Source organism: Gracilinanus agilis, chromosome 2, assembly GCF_016433145.1.
Source record: "Gracilinanus agilis isolate LMUSP501 chromosome 2, AgileGrace, whole genome shotgun sequence".
Lineage (NCBI taxonomy): Eukaryota > Metazoa > Chordata > Mammalia > Didelphimorphia > Didelphidae > Gracilinanus > Gracilinanus agilis.
The window spans coordinates 45,065,199-45,088,469 of NC_058131.1; the positions used below are offsets into that span (position 1 = coordinate 45,065,199).

Consider the following 23,271-nt stretch of genomic DNA (forward strand, 5'->3'; position numbering starts at 1 on the left):
CACTCATCATTGAAGAACAAAGTCCCAGATACCAGAAATTACCTGCCACCTAAAATGCTCACACTTATTCCTTTGGGCCATAGTCTCACACTTCATTTTGTGATGTCTTAGTCTGTTGTCATCAATCTCTTTGACTTTTTTAACAAATGCTTGCAAAGAACATTGGAGTGAATTTGGTTGGAAAACTGATGATGTGGACCTTTTTTTGTGCTTCATCTCTCACATAGTAGGTCTGCAGGCAAGTAATCTCCTACTCCCCACACCTATTTTTCCTTTGATTTCTTGCTATAAACCATCCAAACACCTAACCAGGTAGCCAAGTCAAAGAGGAGGTGGGAAAAAGTTGTGCCAGTGTCCAGGTGATTTTGGACATCTATTAAATCTGTATTTTCAAAAGCACTCTTTATGTGGAGAAATAAGGAACCTTCTTTACATCAGTGAATGAAACTGAAATCTGGCTTTGTTAGTTGGCTATGCATGGACAGTTAATAGGAAGCCTACAAGTAAACTTGGATATTGGATTTTAGTTATTTACTGATGAGAGGGGCATGAAACTTGTGTGACAATATATGTTTAGCAAGATGATAGAATGAATCTCCAGAACTGTCCTCCTTCCCCACTATTATGGTACCCTTGTGTCTGCTCACCTTATCTGCTTGCTGTTGGATCTTCCTCACAGCAGAAGTGAATTTTCTTGTAGGTGAATCTAGTCGCAACGCATAATATTGCATCGTATCCCGGAGACTCTGCGGGTCATCTTCAGGCTCATTTGATCTGTCCTCAATCTACTCATTATTGAAAAACAAAATTCTACATATTAGGAATTACCTTCCATCTAAAATGCTCATGCCCATAGCCTTAAACCATAGTACCATACTTTATCCTGTGATGTCTTCACCTGTTTCTCAATATTTTTTACCTTTTCTACAAACTGTTACAAAGGAAATTAGTTTGAATTTGGTTTCAAAAGTGACAGTCTTGACTTACATTTTCACTACTTTTTCATTCACCTAGTAGGAAGCAAGATAGTAGTTAGCTGCCTGTCCTTTTCTAATCATTTCTCCTTTAATTTCCAGCTCTAAAACAACCATTCAGTTAAGGCAACATCAGATAGGAGTTGGGAAAAGGTGGTGCCAAGATCCAGGTAGCTTGGAGATCCTATTAAATTTATATTTTCCAAAGTGCTCTCTACGTGGAGAAAGAATGGACCTTTTCCTCAGTGATTGTGACATTAAAGTGAATCTTGGCTTTGATAGGTTTAGGCAAGCTTGGATGTAGACCATCCAAAGCCTAACTTTGGATTTGTTCATCAGATTTTAGCGGTTTTACTTCCTTACTGAGGGATGATCCTTAGGTTAACAAAGGACAGATGACCAGATTACAGAATGACTGTCTAGACCTCCATCACCACCATTGTGGGCCCCTTGGGGGGTCTGCACCTTATCTGCCTGCTATTGGATATTCCTTACAGCAGAACTGAGCTTTCTTGTAGGTGAGTTCCATTGGAATGGATAATATTGCATTATGTCCTGGAGTCTATTGTCCTCATCCTCAGGCTGAGTCAATCTGTTCTCATCCTACTCATCATTAAAGAACAAAATTTGAGATATCAGGAATGACCTGTCACCTAAAATGCTCACACCTATTGCCTTGAGTCACAATCCTATACTTTATCTTGTCATGTCTTGGCCTATTCTTAACAATCTCTTTGACCTTTACCAATACTTGTAAAAACATTGTTGTGAGTTTGGTTGGTATAATGACTTTCTGGACTTTCTTGGGCAGGAAGATTCTTGCCCTCCATACCCACCCAGTTTCCCTTTGGTTTCCAGCTAGAAAACTTTCAACCAACAAAGCAATTAGTGAAACTCAAAGAGAAAGTAGGTGCCAAAGCCCAAGTGGTTTGGCATTTATTAAATCTATATTTTTAAAAGCATTCTTTACATGGAAAAAGAGGTGACATTTACCTCAGTGAATGTGACATGAAAATGAAACCTGACTTTGTTTGGACAGGTAAGGTTGGATGTTGACCAGGAAACCGAGGAATGAGCTTGGTCATAGAATTTTTGGTGTTAGTTCCTTACTGGGAAGTGATACCTCATACCTCTATGGGAGTGGATAAGTGGCTAGATTATAGAATAACTTTCTGGAGCTTTCCCCCTTCCCAATCATTGTGGAGTTCTTGATTTTGCTCACTTTTTCTACCTGCTGTTGGATCTTCTTTGCAACAGCATTGGGTCTTCTTGCTGTTGAGTCTTGTTGGCATGAACAATCTTTTATCTTATCCTGGAGATTCTGCTGGTCATCCTCAGGCTCACTCAATCTGTCCTTTTCCTAGTCATCATTGAAGAACAAAACACAAGACATCAGGAATTACCTCCCAACTAAAATGCTCGTGTGAGCCTGATTCGCAACTCTACACTTCATCTTGTCATGTCTTGGCCCATTCACACCAATCTCTTTGACATTCCTTTTCCTCACTTCCTCATGGACTTAGTAAGAAGGGAGAATAGGTAGCCTCATATCTTTGTCTCCTATTCATTTGTCCTTTACTGTCTAGCTTTAAAACAACCAACCCACCACTTGATCAACCTCAAAGAGGTAGGAAAAGGTGGAGCTTTTTAGTAAATCAAAATTTTTCAAAGTACTATCAACATGGAGAGAAAAGTGGCCTTTGCTTCAATGAGTGTGACATGAAAATGAAACTTGGCTTTGGTTGGTAATTTAGGTCAGGTTTGATATAGATCAACCCTACACTTCATCCTGTGATGTCTTAAATTGTTCTGACCAATCTCTTTGACCTCTTCTACAAAGAAAATTGGTATGAAATGAAATATTTGGTATTTAAAGTGACTGTCCTAACATTTTTTCTCACTTGCTCATTCACATAATAGGAAGAATAGGCAGACTCTTGCACTTCTCTCCCACCAAAGTGGTCTTTAATGTCAAGCCAACCCACTAGTTAGCCAACCTCAAATAGCAGGAGAGAAAATGTGCAGGGAGTGTACAGCTCCTATTAAATCAATATCTTCAAAGTGCTCCCTACATGGAGAGAAAAGTAACTGTCTCAGTGAATGTGATCTAAAAGTGAAACAGGGTTTTGGTAGGAAAATACCTAGGGTTGCATGTTGACCAACAATATGCATCTTCATGATTTTAGGCATTAGTTACTTATTTGGGAGTGATACTTGTGAAACAAAGGATAGGTGGCTAGATTATTGAGAAAGTGGCCAGAATCATGACCCTTTCCCACCATTTTGGTCCTCTTGATTCTGCCTACCTTTCTTGCCTGCTATAGAATTTTCTTTTTGGTTAGCATAGAGCTTTCAATAGGTAAGTCCTGTTGAAATGGATAATATTGCCAAGAATCTCTTTCTCATTCTTGGACTAACTCAACTAACCTCATATTCCTCATTGAAGAAAAAAGCCCCAGATATCAGGAATGCTACTCTCAATGCTCACTCTTATTGCCCTGAGCAACTGTATCACACATCATCCTATGAAAATTTAGCTGTTTGTCATTAATCTCTAACTTTTTTTACAAACTCTTGCAAAGAAAATTGGAGTGTTTTGTTGGGAAAATGGCTGTCTTGACTTTCTTTTTTCTCACTTCTTAGCTCATGTAGTTAGAAACAGGGTAGATAGCCTATCCCACTCCCACCCATTTCTCTTTGGTTTCTAGCTCTAAACCAACCAACTAACCATTCAGTTAGCCAAACTAAAATAGGTAGTGGAAAAAGGTAGTGCTATGGTCTTAGTAGTTTGGGACTCCTATTAAATTTTAATTTTTTTCAAATCACTTCCTACATGGAGGAAGAAGTGACCTTTGCTTCACTGAATGTGTTAAGAAAATGAATCTTGGCTTTGGTAGGAGGAATAAGTAAGGATGGATGCTGTCCAGCAAGACTAAGTAAGATTCAGCTCAGTCGTTGGATTTTAGGAGTCAGTTATTTCCTTTGTGACAAAGGATGGCTGACTAGATTATAAAATGACTGATCAGAGCTGGTCCCCTCCCCCCCCACTGGGGTGCTCTTGAGTTTGCTCACCTTTTCTGCTTGCTCTTGGATATTCTTCTCAGCACTGAGTTTTCTTGTAGGTGAGTCCAATTCCACTGAATAATATTCCATCGCATCCAAGACACTATATTTTTCATCCTCAGGTTCATTTCTTCTCTCCTTCCTCTATTCCTCATTAAAGAATAAACACCATACATCAGCAATTACCTGCCATCTAAAATGCTCACACGTATCACCTTGAGCCATAGTCCCACACTTTGTCCTGTGATACTCTGGCCTGTTTTCTTTGATCTACAAAGAAAATCCTTGATCTTTGCAAAGAACCCTGGAGTAAGTTTTGTGGATAATTGTATTGGCACTTTTTCTCACTTCCTCACTCATGTGGTAGGAAGTAGGGGTAGGTAGCCTCTTGTCCTCCACTTCCATCCACTTTTCCTTTGGTTTCCAGCTCTAAACCTACCAACCAACTGTCCAGTTAGCTAACTTAAAAAAAGGAAGTGGGGAAAGATGGTGTCCATTATTTGAGATTCCTATTAAATCTGTATTTTTCAAATTGCTCCCACATGGAACAAGAAATGGCCTTTGCCACTGTGTGTGTGTGACATGAAAATGAAACCTGACTTTGGTGGGAGAATAGGTTGGACACTATCCAGCAAGTCCTTTAACTTTGACTTTGGATTTTAGGAGTTAGTTGTGTATTCTTTCTGGGGCAAAGGATGGCTGGCTAGATTACAGAATGATTGACCAGCACTGTCCCTTGCTCTATTCACCGTGCTAGCTACTCTTGGGTCTGCTCACCTTTTTGGCCTGATGTTGTATCTTCTCCTCAGCACGGAGCTTTCTTATAGGTGAGATCAGTTGCAGTGGTTGAGATTCCATTATATCCAGGAGATTGTCCTTCTCATCCTCAGGTTCATTCCATCTCTCTTTCCTCTACTCGTCATTGAAGAATAAAGTCCCAGACATCAGGAATTACCTGCTACCTATAATACTCCCACTTATCATCACCCTGAGCCATAGTCCCATATTTCATTATGCCATGTCTTGACCTGTTCTCATCAATCTCTTTGACCACTTCTACAAACTCTTGCAAGGAGAAATGGAGTAAGTTTGGTTAGAAAACTTAATGGACTTTCTGTTTTCTCACTTCCTCACTCACATAGTAGGAATGGAGATAGGGTAACCTCAACTCCCCCCATTTTTATTTGGTTTCCAGTTCTAAAACAATCAAGAAACCAATTAGCTAACCTCAAATAGGAAATGGGGAAAAGTGGTGTGAGAAGTCTAGGTGGTATGAGGCTCCTATTAAGACTATGCTTTTAAAAGTGAGTTTTTTACTACACACTCTTACAAAGAATGCTGGAGTGAGTTTGGTTGGAAAACTGACTTTCTTCCCCATCTTTTTTTTTAACTTCCTCACTCACACAATAGGAACAAGGGTAGGTAGGCTCTTACAAAGCAATCCTACCCATTTGTCATTTGGTTTTCAGCTCTAAAACAACCAATCCACTAACCAGTTAGACAATCTAAAATACAAGGTTGGAAAAGGTTGTGCCAAAGTCCAGGTACTTTAAGACATTTATTTTCAGGTTATATATTTGAAAACACTCCCTACGTGGAGCAAAATGTGACCATTGCCTCAGTGAGTATGACATGGAAGTGAAACCTGGCTTTGTCAGGAGAATAGGTAGAGCTGATTGCTGACCAGCCAACCTAAAAATAGTCTATTTTATAAGACTTTAGGAGTTTTGTCCACTACATGTGGTCTCTGTATGGCAGAGGATATGTAGGGATAGATTCCAGAATGTACAGGACTTCAGTTGCTTTTGGCACTGCTGCTGGGTCTTCTCCAAAGTGGACGTGAGCTTGTAGGTAACAGATTCTAATTTCAACAAATACTGTTGTGGTTGATCCTGGAGACTGGGCTTCTCATCCTTTATCTTAGAAAACCTTTCCTTTTCCTATTTCTCATTGATAAATGAAGCCAAGTGCTTGAGAGAGTTATTCCCCAATTGCCACCTTGACTCACTTGCTGCCCTGTCCCATTCATCCTTTAATACTTCCTCCTTTGAGGTCTTTCTTATTCCTTCTTTCCTCATCCTCCTGTCTTTGACCTCATCCATAAACTCATCTATTGAAAAGAAAACTGGAGCCAGTTTCGTTTGAAAATTTACTATTTATGGCTTTACTTTTCATCTCTTCCTCACTCACACAGTGGGAGGGTAGGTAAACTCCTGTTTTCCACTCCTACCCATTTCCTCTTTGGAGTCCATGCTCTGAAACAACTAACCAGCAATCAGTCCACCCCTTCAACCTAAAATAGGAGATGGGAAAAGGCAGGGGGTAGTGGTGGTGCCAGGACCCAGATATTTGCATTTATCTCTGTTTGTCTGTCTCTATGCCTGTCTGTCTTTCTGTATTGCATGTGTACTTGAATGGAGACAGAAGCCAAGCACTTTCACTCTGAGACTAATATTCTGGAGAAAAGGGTTCTGACTGGTAGGTGAGATAGGAAAGCAAAACTAGACTTTGGTACTGGGGAAGACACACTGACTGGCAGCTGAGGAGTGAGGTGTTTTTGGTGTTACTCACTGTGGGTGAAGGTATCTTTGTGTCAGTGGATGGGTAGGGAGAAGATTATCAAACTAGCAAAACTGGGGAAGTGGGGGTGGAGGTGTGTGTGGTGGGGTACTGTCCCTGTTCTCCAATGCTATGATCATTTGGTTCTTGCTCACCTTTTCAGCTGGATGCTCCTTTACAACAACCTCAGCCTGGTACCACTGTGGTGAGAAATATATCTGCTGATCCTGAAGAATGTTGTTCTGATCTTCAAGAAGGGTTGGTTTCTCCTTCTCCTATTCTCTCAAATTAAATCAAAGAACAAAGATCAGAATTTAAGACATCATCATATGCAGTCTAAATAATGGCATCTATAGCCCCATTACAGGTCCATTCCCTTCCTGAGAATCCTCATTCAACTCCTTCTCAAATGCTATTTTGTTATTAATTTTAATGTCTACTTATCTATATGGTTTATCTACCTTGCCTGAGTCCATACATTCACTTCCTTACATAACACTTCTCACCAGTTTCTTATTGTTTTGGATCTCCAGCTTGAGTGCTTTAATTTGATCCTTCAGCTCTTTTTCTTGGGTCTTACACTTTAGCATCAAGTCTTGGCTGTCTTCTTGCTCACTCTTTAGCTGTTTCAGTTGATTTCGTAGAATCCTATTACAATTACGTTCCTCTTCAAGCTAAATATATAAAATCAGGGACAAAAATGTCAGTATAGTTTTTGATGCCACTGTGGGATGGTCATTACATTCAAAAAGCAAGCAAGCATACCCATAGTTTTAGCTTTAAAACCATTAGAAATAATTGGGGATGTCTCACATCTCTATTGTGAGACAGTTTTCATAATGAAAGAGTTTCCATGAATATTTAGGAAATATATTTCTTTTATTTTTCAGTTTCTCTTGGGCATACTCATTTATTTTAATTCTAAAACCTACCTCTTCACAAATATTTTTTATAGAAGTCTCATTGGGCCATGAATTTTCTGGAGAAGGGAGCTGCCCACCCCTTGTCAGCTTAGCAAAGAGTGAAAAAACACTGTTGTAGATACCTAACTTTTACCAGCTAGCTTATAAGCTATTAGTAGCATTCTATTAATCTCAAGTTAAAGAAGATATATGAATGACTCAGCAAAATCTCCCACTAATTCTAGAAAAATATTTCATGGTGAATTGCTAACATCATCTTTCTCTCTAAAGGTGCCTATTTACATCTAGAGAAAAGGAAAGCCAAAGATGATCTCCTAGCTGTATTTCAAACCTGCTCCTCAAGTTCCTTCATCTTCTCCTTGAATTGTCTCAGCTGTGGTTTCATATGATCCATTGTTTTCTGAAGTTCTGTGATTTTCTTTTCTGCATTCTGGTGTTTCCTATTGGATAACTGAAGCTCTGATGTCAGAATTTCAAGATTCTTTCTACAAGAATGTTACAAGTAGAGGCAAAGCATTGATTGGGGAATAGTTAAACAGATTGTTATACATTAGACTATAAAGTCCTTGAAAGCAGAGACCATCTTTTGCATTCCTAGCATTTAGCAATAGTGCTTGGTATGAAGTAGAAATAAATCCTTATTGTTTTATTGACATAAATGTAATTGAATACTACTGCTCCATAAAAAATGATAACTATGAAGAATGCAGAGAAGCAAAGGAAAATTTATATGAACTATTGCAGAGGCAAGGAAGTAATATACATGTCTATAGTAATATAAATAGAAAGAATAAAAATTTTGGAATTGAATGCTGTACAATTATAATAATTAAGCTTCACCTTAAAGAAATAAGGGGATGGGGGAGGTATAAGTACCCTTTCTGGCCCTTCTTGCAGGGCTAGGATGACTCTATGGATATGAAACATTGCCTATACTATTAGATTATTTGGTTGATGTATTGGTTAGGTTTACTGAACTCTTCCTTTTATCTTTTTCCTTTTTTATAAAGGACAACTCTACGGGGAGAAGACAAGGAAGAGAGACATATTTGGAAATGAAAAAAATAAAAGAAGCAAATAAAAATAAAAACAGAACACAGGAAAAAGGCACTATGGATATTAGGTGACAATTAGGAAGGCTTTGGAGCCCACCCTAGAGTTCACACAGGACTATCATCTTATCCTAGTTAAAGAATAGTTTGGAAGAAATGAACATCCTCAACAGAGTGGTATTGAGTGCCTCAGTCATTATGGAGATTGAGAACACATAAAAAAAAAGAGGACCTAAAAAGTTGAAACCAGGTTTCATAAACAGTTGGATAGTTTTAGTTTCCTTTCTTTGAACACTCCAGTCAGTAAGGTCTTTTAGGTAGCTGCCAATGTCTAAAGTGGTCTCCTTTTTCAACATTTTGTCAGATGTAGAGCTCCCTATCTTTTGTAACTCTTCTAGTACCTTTCTGTTTCCAATAGATTCACTGCTGTGCATGAATCTTCCTGATGTCTTTCAAGCTGATTGGATAGTCTGTCGATAAGCTCATTCTTTTCTTTATTCTCAGTTATTTTAGCTTCCAGCTTCTGTTGGGTAAGGTTTAGGCTGTCTTTTAACATAGCTGCCTGTTCATCAGCGTACGTCAGCTGCTGAACTATAAGAAACAGCAAAGGAACAACATTAGTCTCAGTGTGAGAGAAAAATCACAGAATAATAGGATTATAGAATTGGAAGGAACCTCAGAATTCATCTAGTCCAACCCATATGAAAGCAGGAATCTCTGATTGTCATGCTTCTGGGGTCATCTCACCTCTGCTTGAAGACATCCAGTTAAGGAGAATCCACTATTTCTAGGCCAGCTCATTCCACAAAAGAAGTGGAGACAATGTCCAAAAGGACATTAGTAGGAAGTTTTTTCTTACATTAGAAGGAAATTTTGTCTCTCTTGTAATTTCCACCCATTCCTCCTAATTCTGTCCCCAGGGGCCAAGTGGGACAAGTCAATTCAATTCCAATTCAATTTAAAAAATCATTTATTAAGCTGCCCTACTATGTGCAAAGCTTTGGGGAGACAAAAGGCTAAAAATAAAAATAAAAAGATTTCTTGCTCTCAAGGAGTTTACAGTCTACACAGATAAATATAGTACAAAGAAATTGAAAGAGGGAATAACTAGGAGGAACCAGGGCAAGCTTCAGAGCAGAGTCTTGAAGGAAGATAAAGATTCTGAGATACAAAGATGATATGGAGTGCATTCCAGGCAAGGAAATTGGCTTCTGTGAATTCTGTAAATTCAAGCTTAGGGAATGACAGTTTGGCTGAAATGTAGCATTTATGAATTCAATTCAACAAGGATTGATTAAAGACCTTGTATATTTATTAAGACACTGTGGATATAAAGGCAGAAATGAAAACAATTCCTAGCCTCAAAGAGCTTACATTCTACTAAGGGATACATACAGGCAAATAGATAAGTAGACCCAAAATAATTTGTCTAATTAGTTTTCCACATGACAGCTTTCCAGGCACTTGCAGACAATGATTATATCCCCTTGAAGCTTATTATCAGGCTGAACCCTTCAACCAGGTCTCTGTTATGGCATGTTGTCCATCTCAGCCACCCTCTTTCTGCTTTCTAAAATGTGGTTCCCAGAGAGATAAACACAATACTTCAGATATGGTCAGAGGACCATCCCATTCCTTATTCTGTATTCTATGCCTAACGTAACCTAAGATTATGAAGTATGGATGATCTGATTCAAATTGGTAAGAAGGGTTTTCCAGTTCCAGAGCCAAGATGGCAGAATAGAAGCATGGATGCTCTAAACCACCATGAGAATCCTCCCTAACCAATATTAAAATAACATCACAAAACAAATACAGGAGTGAAAAAAACAACAAAGAGAGAATGAAGCAACTTTTAAAAAGAGAACAACCTGAAATGTAGACAGAGAATATCTGGGACACTAGGGTGAGGGGGGAGCACAACCAGAAGAAGGCCATAGAAGGAGAAAAGAGCAAGCCAACAGCAAGCCCCCCCACATCTGCTTTGCCAGGTTTTGAACCTGAACCCAAGCCAACTTCCAGACCCTGAGACTCTGCCTGAGCCAACAGTAGCCTAACCCAAAGTACACCCCTTAAAGTTCCAAGCAAACCTGCAGTGAGATCTGGAATTCCAGCCCATGACAGTCTGTGCTGCCCAACCTGATCTATGTAGGCCCAGAGCAAGGCCAAGAAACCCAACTCTTAGGCTTGTGGTGAGGACATAGATCCCAGTTTGAGGCAGTCAGTAGATCCAAAGCTGGGCCCTCTGAACCTCTTGCCAAAAGCTCAAGGTGGAGCCCCAGGGCAGGGCAGTTTGTGGTATGCTATGTGCCTGCCCTGATCAGGCCCATTGTGAGACCAAATGCTTACACCCAAGCCTGAGGCTAGAATTTGAGCTATTAGCAGTCTTAGGGGGGTAACTGAATCAGCATTGGGAGGTGGCTCTTAAAACTCCCAGCCCACAGATCATACCATCTTGAAAGAACTAAAACTTGAAGAAACCCAGAAATAAGGTTTAGGGTAACATCAAGGAAGGGTTGAAGTTTAAGAGGGTGCCATTGCCTTCCAGGGAACAGAACCTACCTCCAAAAAGGCTGGAAAAATGAGCATACATCAAAAAATAAAAACACCTTACTATAGAGAATTTTTATGGAGACCACTGTGAAAGTAAAGCAAATATATGCTAAGTCCAAAAGAAAAATAGGAATTGGACTCAGATTATGGAAGATCTCAAAACGGATTTGAAAAATCAAGTAAGAGAGTAGAGGAAAAATGGGGGAACGCAATGCAAGAAGAAATGGATCAAATAAAAAAGGCTGAAAAGCTGTTAGGAGAAAATCATTCCTTAAAAATTAGAGCCCACATTCTTAAGGAGAAAATACTGCAAGCAGCCAGAAAGAAAGAATTCAAATACCATGGAGCTACAATCAAGATCACACAGGATTTAGCAGCTTCCACATTAAAGGAAGGGAAGGTATGGAATATGACATTCAGGAAGGCCAAAAGATCTAGGTTTACAACCCAAAGTAACCTATCCGTCAAAACTTAGTATATTCTTTCAGGGTTAAAAATGGTCATTCCCATATCAATAATCTAACCAATAGAAATCACATGATTATCTCAACAGATGCAGCAAAAGCCTTTGACAAAAGACAACATCCATTCCTATTGAAAACACTAAAAAATATAGGAATAGAAGAGCTATTCCTCAAAATTATAAAAAGTATATATTTAAAACCATAAGCAAGTACCATCTGCAATGGGGACAAGTTAGAAGCCTTCCCAATAAGATCAGGAGTGAAGCAAGTATGCCTATTGTCACCACTATTATTTAATATTGTACTAGAAACACTAACAGTAGCAACTAGAAAAGAAACAGAAATTGAAGGAATGAAAGTAGGCAATGAGGAAACTAAATTATCACTCTTTGCAGATGATATGATGGTATACTTAAAGGATCTCAGAAAACCAACTAAAAGGCTAGTGGAAATAATGAACAACTTTAGCAAAGTTGCAGGGTACAAGATAAGTCCACATAAATCATCAGTATTTCTATATATTTCCAACAAAATTCAGCAGCAGGAGTTAGAAAGAGAAACTCCATTTAAAATCACTCTAGACAATATAAAATATTCAGGAATCTAACTGCCAAGACAAACATAGGAATTATATGAACACAACTGAAAAACACTTTTCACACAATTAAAACTAGATCTAAATAATTGGAACATTAATTGTTCATGGGTAGGATGAGCTAATATAATAAAAATGACCATCCTACCAAAATTAATCTACTTATTCAATGCCATGATTATCAAACTATCAAAAAACTTTTAACAAAGTTCATCTGGAAGAACAAAAGATCAAAGAATATCAAGGGAAATAATGAAAAAAAAAATGTGAAGAACAGGGGCCTAGCAGTACCAGATCTTAAACTGTACTATAGAGCAGTGGTCATAAAAACAATATTGTATTGGCTAAGAGACAGAAGGGTGGATCAATGGAATAGACTAGGGGTAACTAACGTTAGCTACCTAGTGTCTGATAAACCCAAAGATCGCAGCTTTTGGGATAAGAACTCACTATTTGACAAAAACTGCTGGGAAAAAATACAGTATGGGAAAAATTAGGTTTAGATCAACATCTTCACCCTATATCAAAATGGGTAAATGACAAATATAAAGAATGAAATCATAAATAGATTAGGTGAATATAGAATAGTATACCTGTCAGATCTGTAGGAAAGTAAGGAATTTAAGACAAAGCAAGAGATAGAGAACATTACAAAATGTAAAATGAATGACTATGATTATATCAAGTTAAAAAGGTTTTGTACAAACAAAACCAATGCAACCAAAATTAGAAGGAAAGCAACAAACTGGGAAAACATTTTTATAACAAAACTCTGACAAAGGTTTAATTTCCCAAATCTATAAGGAACTAAGTTAAATTTACAAAAAAATCAAGCCATTCCCCAGTTGACAAATGGTCAAGTTATATGAATTTCTTCACATGAAGAAATCAAAACTATCAATAAGCACATGAAAAAGTGTTCTAAATCCCTCCTGATTAGAGAAACACAAATTAAAACAACATTTAGGTACCACCTCACACCTAGCAGACTGGTGAATATGGCAGCAAAGGAAAATGATAAATATTGTAGGGGATATAGCAAAATTGGGACACTAACATACTACTAGTGGAGTTGTGAATTGGCCCAACCATTCTGGAAGGTGATTTTGAATTATGGCCAAAGGGCTTTAAAAGAATGCCTGCCCTTTGATCCAGCTATACCACTGCTGGGTTTGTACCCCAAAGAGATAATAAAAAGACTTAGACAAAAATATTTATAGCTGCACTCTTTGTGGTAGCAAAAAATTGGAAAATGAAGGGGTGCCCATCAATTGGGGAATGGCTGAACAAATTGTGATATCTGATGGTTATGAAATACTATTGTGCTGAAAGGAATAATGAACCTGGAGGGATTCCATGTGGACTGGAAAGACCTCTAGGAACCAGTGCAGAGCAAAAGGAGCAGAACCAGAAGAACATTGTACATAGAGACTGATGCATTACAGCATAATCCAATGTAATAAGAGTTTTCTACTAGCAGTAATGCAATGACCCAGGACAATCCAAAGGAATTTATGAGAAAGAATGCTATCCACATCTAGAGGAAGAAATGTGGGAACAGAAATGCAGAAGAACAACTGATCACATGGTTCAATGGGGATGTGGTTGGGGTTTTGGTGTTAAAAGATCACTCTTGCAAATATTAATAACATGGAACTAGGTTTTGAACAATGATACATATATAATCGAGTGGAATTGCTTGTCAACTCTGGGAGGGAGGGGGGAGGAAGAATCATGAATCATGTAACCATGGAAAAATAGTCTAAATTTTTTTAAATGGTCATTCAATAGAAGACTTCTAAGCATTCCTGAGGAAAAGACCATATCTAAAAAGAAAATGAAGTCTAAACATAAGATCCAAGAGAAGCCTAAAAAGGCAAATAAGAAAGAAAGAGAAAATTTAAGGGTCTCAATAAGGTCAAAGTGTATGTATTCCTACGTAGAAAGAGGATATCTGTAATTCTTTAAAATTCTTATTAGTATTAAAGCACTTAGGAGTATACTTAGACAGTGGGTGGGGAAATAAGCTGATTAGGATGATATGATATGCAAAAAAAAAAAAAAAGGGTGAAAAAGAGGATTGCACCAAGAGCAAAGGGAAGGGAGAGATGGAATGGGTTAAGTTATATAACAAAGAGGTGTGAAAAACTATTACAGTGGATGGGAGGATGAGGGTGGTGACAGGCAATGCTTAAACTTTACTCTCATCATAACTGGCTCAGAAAAGGAATAACAACCATACTTATTAGGGTATAGAATCCTACCTTACCTTATATATTAGTAGGAAGGGAATAAAACAAAGGAAGTGAGTGGTAATAAGAGAGAGGGGGAAGTGGCAGGGGGTGATAAAAAGAAAAACACTGGTGAAGAGGAACAGTGAAAGAAAAAAGATCAGGATCAAAAGAGGAAAATAAGATGGAATACACAGTTGGTAATCATAAATTATGAATGTGAATGTGAATGGGATGAATTCACCCATAAAATTAAAAACCAAAGAGATTTGACTAAAGATAAAGAAGGAAATTACATCTTGCTAAAAGGTATTATAAACAATGTAAATAACAATACTAACCATATAGCACCAAATGGTATAGTTTCTAAATTTTTCAAGAAGTTAAATGAACTTCTGGAAGAAATAGATAGTAAAACTATACTATTAGGAGACCTTAACAACCCCCTTTCATATTTAGACAAATAAAAACAAAAAATAAATAAGTAAATGAAGTGAATGAAATCTTTAAAAAGTTAGAACTAATAGCTCTCTGGAGAGAATTGAATGCCAAAAGAAAAGAATATACTTTCTTTTTTTCAGCAGTACATGGCTCCTACACAAAAACTGACCATGTATTAAGGCACAAAAACTTCACAGTCAAATACAGAAAAGCAAAAATAATAAATACATCCTTTTCAGATCATAACATGGTAAAAATTATAACCCATAAAGCTAGGAAAGATAAATAAAAAATTAATTAGCAACTAAATAATCTAATGCTAAAAAAAGTGGTGGGTCAAAGAACAAATTATAGAAACATAATTTTATTAATGAGAATAATAATGAGGAGACAACATATCAAAATTTATTTTGGGATACAGCCAAAGCGGTTCTTAGCAGAAAATTTGTATCTCTAAACATTCACATCAATAAAATAGAGAAAATGCAGATCAATGAATTAGGTATGCAACTAAAAATACTATAAAAAGAACAAATTAAAAATAATTCTAAATTCTAAAAATTAAAGGAGAAATTAATAAAATTGAAAGTAAGAGAACCAAAAAAACTAATAAAACTAGGAGAGTTGGTTTTATGAAAAAAAAGAATAAAATAATGTTGGTGAATTTGGTTTTAAAAATTAAAGAAGAAAATTAAATAATCAGTATCCAAAATGAAAAGAGTGAACATACCACCAATGAAGAGGAAATTAAAGTAATCATTAGGTGCAATTTTGCCCAATTGTATGCAAATAAGTCTGACAATCTAAGTGAAATGGATGAATACTTACAAAAATGCAAATTGTCCAGATTAGCAAAAGAGGAAATAGAATCCCTAAATAATATTATAGCAGAAAAAGAAATTGAACAAGCCATCAATGAACTCCCTGAGAAAAAATCCCCGGGGCCAGACAGATTCACAAGTGAATTCTATCAAACATTTAAAGAACAATTACTCCCAATACTACATAAACTATTTGGGAAAATAGCCAGAGAAAGAATCCTACCAAATTCACTTTCTGAAACTTATATGGTACCTAAGCCAGAAAGAACCAAAACAGAGAAAGAAAATTATAGACCAATTTTGTCAATGAATATAGATGCAAAAATTTTAAATATGATAGCTATTCAAGGAGAATACAGCAATATGTCACAAGGATCATTCACTATTATCAGGTGGGATTTACATCACAAATGTAGGGCTAGTTTAATATTAGGAAAACTATCAGCATAATTGACCATATCAATAACCAAACTAACAGAAATCATATGATTATCTCAATAGATGCAAAAAAACCTTCAATAAAATACAACACCCATTCCTATTAAAAACACTAGAAAACATAGGAATAAATAGGTCATTCCTTAAAATGATAAGTAGTAGGTACCTAAAACCTTCAGCAAGTATCATCTGTAATGGGGATAAGTTAGAAGCTTTCCCAATAAGATCTGGGGTGAAGCAAGGATGCCCATTATCACCACTATTATTTAACATTGTATTAGAAATACAAACTTTATGAATAAAAAAAAATTGGATGAATTAAAGTAGGCAATGAGGAAACTAAACTATCACTCTGTAGATGATATGATGGTATACTTAGAGAATTCTAGAAAATCAATTAAAAAGCTAATGGAAAAATACTTTTAGCAAAGATACAGGATACAAAATAAATCCACATAAATCATCAGTGCATATATAAATATTACCAACAAAGTCCAGAAGCAAGAGTCAGAGAAATTCCATTTAGAAATCAATCTAAATAACATAAAATTGGGGGCAGCTGGGCAGCTCAGTGGATTGAGAGCCAGGCCTAGAGATGGGAGGTCCTAGGTTCAAATCTGGCCTCAGACACTTCCCAGCTGTGTGACCCTGGGCTAGTCACTTAACCCCCATTGCCTAGCCCTTACCACTCTTCTGCCTTGGAACAAATACATAGTATTGATTCTAAGACGAAAGGTAAGGGTTTAAAAATAAATAAATAACATAATATTCCTGGGAATCTACTTGCCAAGGTAAACACATGATTTTTATGAACACAATTACAAAATGCTTTGCACAGAGTCTGATCTAAATAATTGGAAAAATATTAATTGCCCATGGGCCAGCTGAGCTAATATAAATAAAAATGATAATTCATTTTCTTAGTATTAAACCAAACTACCAAATAATTATTTTATAGAACTAAAAAAAAATAACAAAATTCATCTGGAAGAACCAAAGGTTGTGAATATCAAGTGAACTAATGAAAAAAAATGTGAAAAGGAAGGAGGCCTTGCAGTACCAGATCTCAAACTGTGCTATAAAGCAACAATCATCAGAACAATTTGGTATTGGCTAAGAAATAGAATAGATTAGATACACAATATACATAAGGGTAAATGACTTTAGCAAACCTAGTGTTTGATAAACCCAAAGATCCCAGCTTTTGGAATAAGAATTCACTCAAACAAAAACTGCTGGGAAAATGGAAAACAGTATGGCAGAAACTAAGTACAGAATAATATCTTGCACCCTATACAAAAATAAGGTCAAAATGGATATAGGATTTAGATATAAAGAATGATACTGTAATTAAATTAGGGGAACACAGAATAGTTTACCTAGCAGATCTTTAGAGAAGGGAAGAATTTATGACCAAATAAGAGATAGAGAATATTATTATAAGATGCAAAATGAATAATTTTGATTATATTTAAATTTAAAAGCTAACCAAGAAGGAAAAAAAAAACAAAATGGGAAAAAAGTTTTATAAAACTGTGATATAATTGGATTAAGTCTACACTGCCCATCTTTAGATTTAATCACAAAAGGTGAGAGTACCTCTAATCTTGGGAGGTCCTAACCCACATGTTCTAGAGTCAGTGACGAATCAGAATCGACTAACTGTCCTCTAGGCATTCTAAGAGAATCATTTATTGTGATTGGATATGCAGGCTAGGGGAAGGCACTGGAAGTGACACTTAAGTGACCCGTTGAAAAAGTGGGAGTTGAATGAGTGAAAGTCTTTTGGTTTTGTGAAGGGGACCTGAGGGAGCTTTGTTGGTTCCTGACCGAGACTATTCCACGTGGTGAGTTTAAAGACTGAATCTTCCTGAACTTCTATTAAGAAACTTCTTTTTATAGACTCTGTGAATGAAGTTTCCTCCATTCACCTCTGGGCCTCAGGCCCTTTAACACTCGGCTGAGGGTTAACATCTACCTAGATCAATTAGTGGGATAGATTCTTATTTCCTTACTTCTCTCTCTTCTCAATTGTAAATAAACTTCCATAAAAGTCAATTTTGATCTGAAATTATTATTAATTGAGGATTGATAATAGTTCAATCCTCTGGCGACCATCTTTTAATATATTGAACCCATAAAACCCCTTTTTCATCCTTACAACTGTCTTTATCAAAGGTCTATTTTCTCAAATTTATAAAGAACTAATTCAAATTTATAAGAATACAAGCCATTCCCCAACTGACAAATGGTCAAAGACCAAGCAATTTTTAGATGAAGAAATCAAAGTCATCATTGATCATATGAAAAAAATGTTCTAAATCACTGTTGATTAGAAAAATGCAAATTAAAACAACTTTGAGGTACCACCTCATACCTATCAGATTGGCCAATATGGCAGTAAAGGAAAGTGGTAAATGTAGGGGGTGGTATGGCAAAATTGGGATGCTAGTGCATTGTTGGTGGAGTTGTGAACTGATCCAACCATTCTGGAGGGCAATTTGGAACTATATCCACAGGCCTATGAAACTGCATACATACCCTTTGATCCAGTAATGTCACTGTTGGATTTGTATCCCAAAGAGATAATTAAAAAAGGCACAGGACCTATTTGTACAAAAATATTTATAGCAGTTCTTTTTTTGTGTTATAGAATTGGGAATTGCTGGATTGCCCATCAATTGGGAAATAGCTGAACTGTGGTATGTGTTGGTAATGGAATGCTATTGGGCTAACAGAAATTATAAGCAAGATGATTTCAGAAAAAGATTTGTAGAATTTGATGCAGAGTGAAATAAGCATTACTGCGAGAATATTGTACACAATGACAACAATATTGGATGATGATTATTTGTGAAAACTTGGCTTCTCTCAACAATGCAATGATCTGAGACATTACAACAGGGAATGCTATCTACCTCCAGAGAAAGAACTGTTGAAGTCATTTTTCATATCACTGTATCTTTGTTGGGTTTTTTTTTTGGTGGTGGGGGGTTGCAGTTTGGTTATGTATGACTATACTCTTACAGCAATGATCAATATGGAAGGTTGCTTTGAAGGACAATTTTTTTTTTAGATTAAAAAAAGGCTAGATAGAGAATAGGTGCCAAAGGAATATTTGTTGATTGTAAAAGGCCTTTCACATAAAATTAAGGCATAAATAAAACTCCAAACCACTAATGCAAAAAAAAAAATTGATAGGAAGGATTCTATAGAGCCCTTTTCCTAGGTTCTTTAAGGATTCCTGTGCCTATTAAGTTAGCCGGTAAGATAGCTGTCCCTCCTCCTTCAGCTGGTTGGAGGTATCAACACCCTTTGTTATTTGCCCTGGGCTAGGTGCTGTACAGGTGAGAGAAGCTGTGTTGGAGAGGAGGGAAAGATAAAAAAAACATACAAAAAAGGGCAGCTGGGTAGCTCAGTGGATTGAGAGCCAGGCCTAGAGACAGGAGGTCCTAGGTTCAAATCCGGCCTCAGACACTTGCCAGCTGTGTGACCCTGGGCAAGTCACTTGACCCCCATTGCCTACCCTTACCAATCTTCCACCTATAAGTCAATACACAGAAGTTAAGGGTTTAAAAAAAAAGCCATACAAAAAGGGACCCTGCCCATACCCTATGGTTGGGCAGACAGAAAACACCTACAGGACAAAGAAGTCAATTGAGTTCTAACCCGGAGGACAGTTTAATAAGTGCAATAGGAGTTGAAAGTAGACTTTATATCTTCCCTTTAAGTAGGGGAGATAAAGATTGCTAGTACCCCAACAACCAAATTATTTTTAAAAATGAACAGTTTTCAGATGAGGAAATGCAAATTATCAATTACCATTAGATAATAGCAATAAATAGTTAGAGGACATAAACAATCCTGAAAAGATGAAATGCAAACTATTAGTAGTAACCTAATAAGATATTTCAAATCATTAACAAACAGAGAAATGCAAATAAAAACCCAAATATCCATCAAACTAGCAAAGAGGCTAAAAGATAGGAAAACTTGGAAGGACAATTCTACAAACTTGCTCCAAGTCGAGTGAACAAATTATTCTGGGAATCAAGTAGGAATCACGTGAGAAAAATTACTAAATTGTTTGTATTCTTTCACCAGGGATCTTTAGAACTATATCCTAAGTAGGCAACTGATAGGAAGGAAAGACTATGTGTATAAAAATGTTAGTGACAACATTATTTGCAACATATTTACAAAATGCAAAAGCTGGAAAAAACTATGTGCCTAATGACTGATGCAACTATGTGCCTAATGATTGATGCATGGCTAAAGCAAATTATGGTATTTGAGTCTAATGGGATATTCCTGCACCAAAACATAGACAAATGTGATAAATTTAAAGAAAAATAGGGATATTTCTATGAATTCCTGCTGAATGAAGAAAGTAGAGGGAAAAAAACCAATATATATATTTGGTAATTATTCTTTTTTTTATAAATGTATTTTGTAAAGGGAAGCAGCTGATATGTCAAGACTATAATTCATGAGTGTATTTTTTAAAAATATGGGTGGGATTTGAGGGACAGGTGTATATATATGTATGTATGTGTGTGTGTGTGTGTGTGTGTGTGTAGCGGGGGAGATGATAATAATAGTGGATGCATGAAGTGGGACATTACATGTAGGAGGCATTGGCAAAATCAGTCTGAATTGGAAGCGAAGTGTTTGCTGGGAAGTTTGGGAAACAAGATTAAATAGGTAGGATGAGAGTGAATCATGGAAGACTCTGAAAACTGTGCAGAGGGTGATGAATTACATACATGAAGCAATAGGGAACTAATCTAGTTTCTTAAACATGCTGTAGATTGATTCATGTGCCAGTAGCATGCAGATAGAGACAGGAGGCTGGAGACAGAGAAGCCATCTAAGAAGTTATTTTGGAATTGCAGGAAATAAGGTGAGTGGGTAACAGTGATAATGGGAAAAGTGATAAGTTTTTAGAACCCTTACTTTCTGTCTTCGTAACAAGTGCTAGGCAAACAGAGTTAAAGTGATTTGTTCAGGGTCACACAGATAGAAAATATCTAAGGCCAGATTTGATCTCAGGTCCTCCTGACTCCCGGTCTGGCTCTATACCCTGAGTCCCCCAAAGGTGTTAATTTGAAAGAGATGATGAAGAAAGACATAGGACTTAGTGACCAATAGGAGAGACTAAGATTGTTTTAAGGTTTCTAGCCTGGGAGAACAGTGCCACAGTCAGAAATGAAAGAATTGAAAAAGGGAAGCTCATTTTTTTTTTTTTGGAGGAGAGGGGTGGAGAACAATTAGGTTATAAACTGTATTTTGGTTTAATCAGTGGGGAACATGGAAAGGTTGATCATCAGACTAAGGAGATGGAAAGGAATGATATGCAGAGTAGACAAGAAGAGGATTAGTTTTACAGTGGAGAATAGAAATCTTTCTTGTGAAAAAGAATGCCATCCCCCTCCAGAGAAAACTATTGGAGTAGGAATGCAGATGAAAGCAAATGATTTTTCACTTGTTTATTGTTTCACATATTTGGGTTTTTGTTTTATATGATTATTCACTTGCAGAAATGAATAAGGAAATGTGTTTTGCATGATAATACCTGTATAACCCAGAATGACTTGCTTACCAGCTCCAGGAGTGGGGAGGGAAGAAAGGAAACAATTTGGATCATAAAACTTTGAAGAACTTATGTGGAAATTTGTTGTTACATGTAATTGGTAAAAAAAAAAAAAAAAATTTTTTTTTTTAAAAAGAACCTTTCCTGTGGGACTAGAAGGAATGGTATTGAGACAATGATATGTTGAGGTGACACTGGGGGGCACTTGAGGGAATCTTCTCCATAAAATGTGGTCAAGAGAGTGAGAAGTGAGCACAAGAAAGGATAAGAGTGGACTTAAGATTTTTTTAAGGGAAGAGAAGATAGTAGTAGTAACCTTGGAAAAATTATTTAGCCTGTCTGAACCTCAGTTTCCTTACCTGTAAAATAGGGGTGACATTTGGGCTTTGTAAACACAAAAGCTTTATAAAAATGTGAGTTAATATTTTATTGGGAAACTTGTTTATTGTCCTGCAAGTCTTCCTGGGAAGTCACTCACCAATCAGCTTCTGGCCTTCATGGGCCTCATTTAGTCTAAACTTCAGCTGCTGGACCTCAGCATCCAGGACAGCATTCTGGTTCTCACTTTTTTCCTCCTGCTGCTTCACCTTCTGGAGGGTTTGTTCCACCTCTTCCACTCTGGCTTGTTGCTTCTCCATTTCTGCATGCTTTTCTTCAAGGGTATTTTGCACCAGGATTATTTCCCGCTGAGTTTGGGATAGGGTTTCATTTTTCTCCTGAATGACCTGAGTAGATCAAAGAATCAGGATGGTTGTTGAAGGTCTAGGGCTCTTCCTTTCCCCATGCCTGATGCCTTTCCTCCTTTTTCCTATGGGATCATGTGTTTAGCTCTTCTCTAAAACCCCCAATGACTATATGGAAGGGAAATACAAACAGGCCAATTAAGCTTCTTCTAGGAATTCTAATGAAGTTTGGTGATGGGAAAACATTAGCCACAGAAATATCTGCTGGTTTCTAATCTGTCTATTCCAGACTCCATCAGATTTATAGATTTCTTAGTGTGGGTCAGGTGTGCTGTCACATGGAGTTATACCTCATCTCTATACAGCTTTGTACATACAATGCAACTAAGAAATGTTTTTGATGGGAGGTCCTGGGTTCAAATACAACCTTAGATACTTCCTAGCTATGTGATCCCGGGCAAGTCCCTTAATCCCCATTGCCTAGCCTTTACCTCTCTTCTGCTTTGGAACCATACACAGTATTGATTCTAAGACAGAATGTAAGAGTTTAAAAAATGTATGTTGAGTTAAATTTCTTCTTCTAAGACACACTTACACTGAGCTATTTTAACATTGTGACATTTTTGTCTAAGAAACTTCTAGTTTAAAAGATCAATCAAAATCCCTAATCATGCTAAAAATAGCAATAATTTCATCACTGAAATTTGTCTTTTAAAAAACATTTTAAGACTGATCTGGATAAATGCATGCCTAGCCAGTATCCCTTGGTAGTGTCCTCATTCTGCTTTTTGGGTTTGGAGGAAGAATCTTTCTTAAATAATATTGAGTGCTCTTCAATTTAACCAATAGTTATAAAAGCCTGCTATGCGTCTATCAATCAG

General features: G+C 36.9%; 1 protein-coding gene across 1 annotated transcript in view; it reads right to left on the reverse strand.

The window, feature by feature from the left end:
- Positions 1-263: 263 nt before the first annotated feature.
- The window catches only part of PMFBP1 (polyamine modulated factor 1 binding protein 1), a 30,523-nt gene continuing 7,515 nt past the window's right edge, over positions 264-23,271 (reverse strand). The window contains exons 7-16 of the mRNA XM_044659374.1: positions 22,186-22,432; positions 8,973-9,162; positions 7,851-8,004; positions 7,103-7,270; positions 6,752-6,871; positions 4,815-4,949; positions 4,047-4,181; positions 2,197-2,334; positions 648-785; positions 264-401 (exon numbers count right to left, since the gene is read on the reverse strand). Coding sequence (XP_044515309.1) covers positions 264-401; positions 648-785; positions 2,197-2,334; positions 4,047-4,181; positions 4,815-4,949; positions 6,752-6,871; positions 7,103-7,270; positions 7,851-8,004; positions 8,973-9,162; positions 22,186-22,432 — 1,563 coding nt within the window. The remainder of the gene's footprint in view (positions 402-647; positions 786-2,196; positions 2,335-4,046; positions 4,182-4,814; positions 4,950-6,751; positions 6,872-7,102; positions 7,271-7,850; positions 8,005-8,972; positions 9,163-22,185; positions 22,433-23,271) is intronic.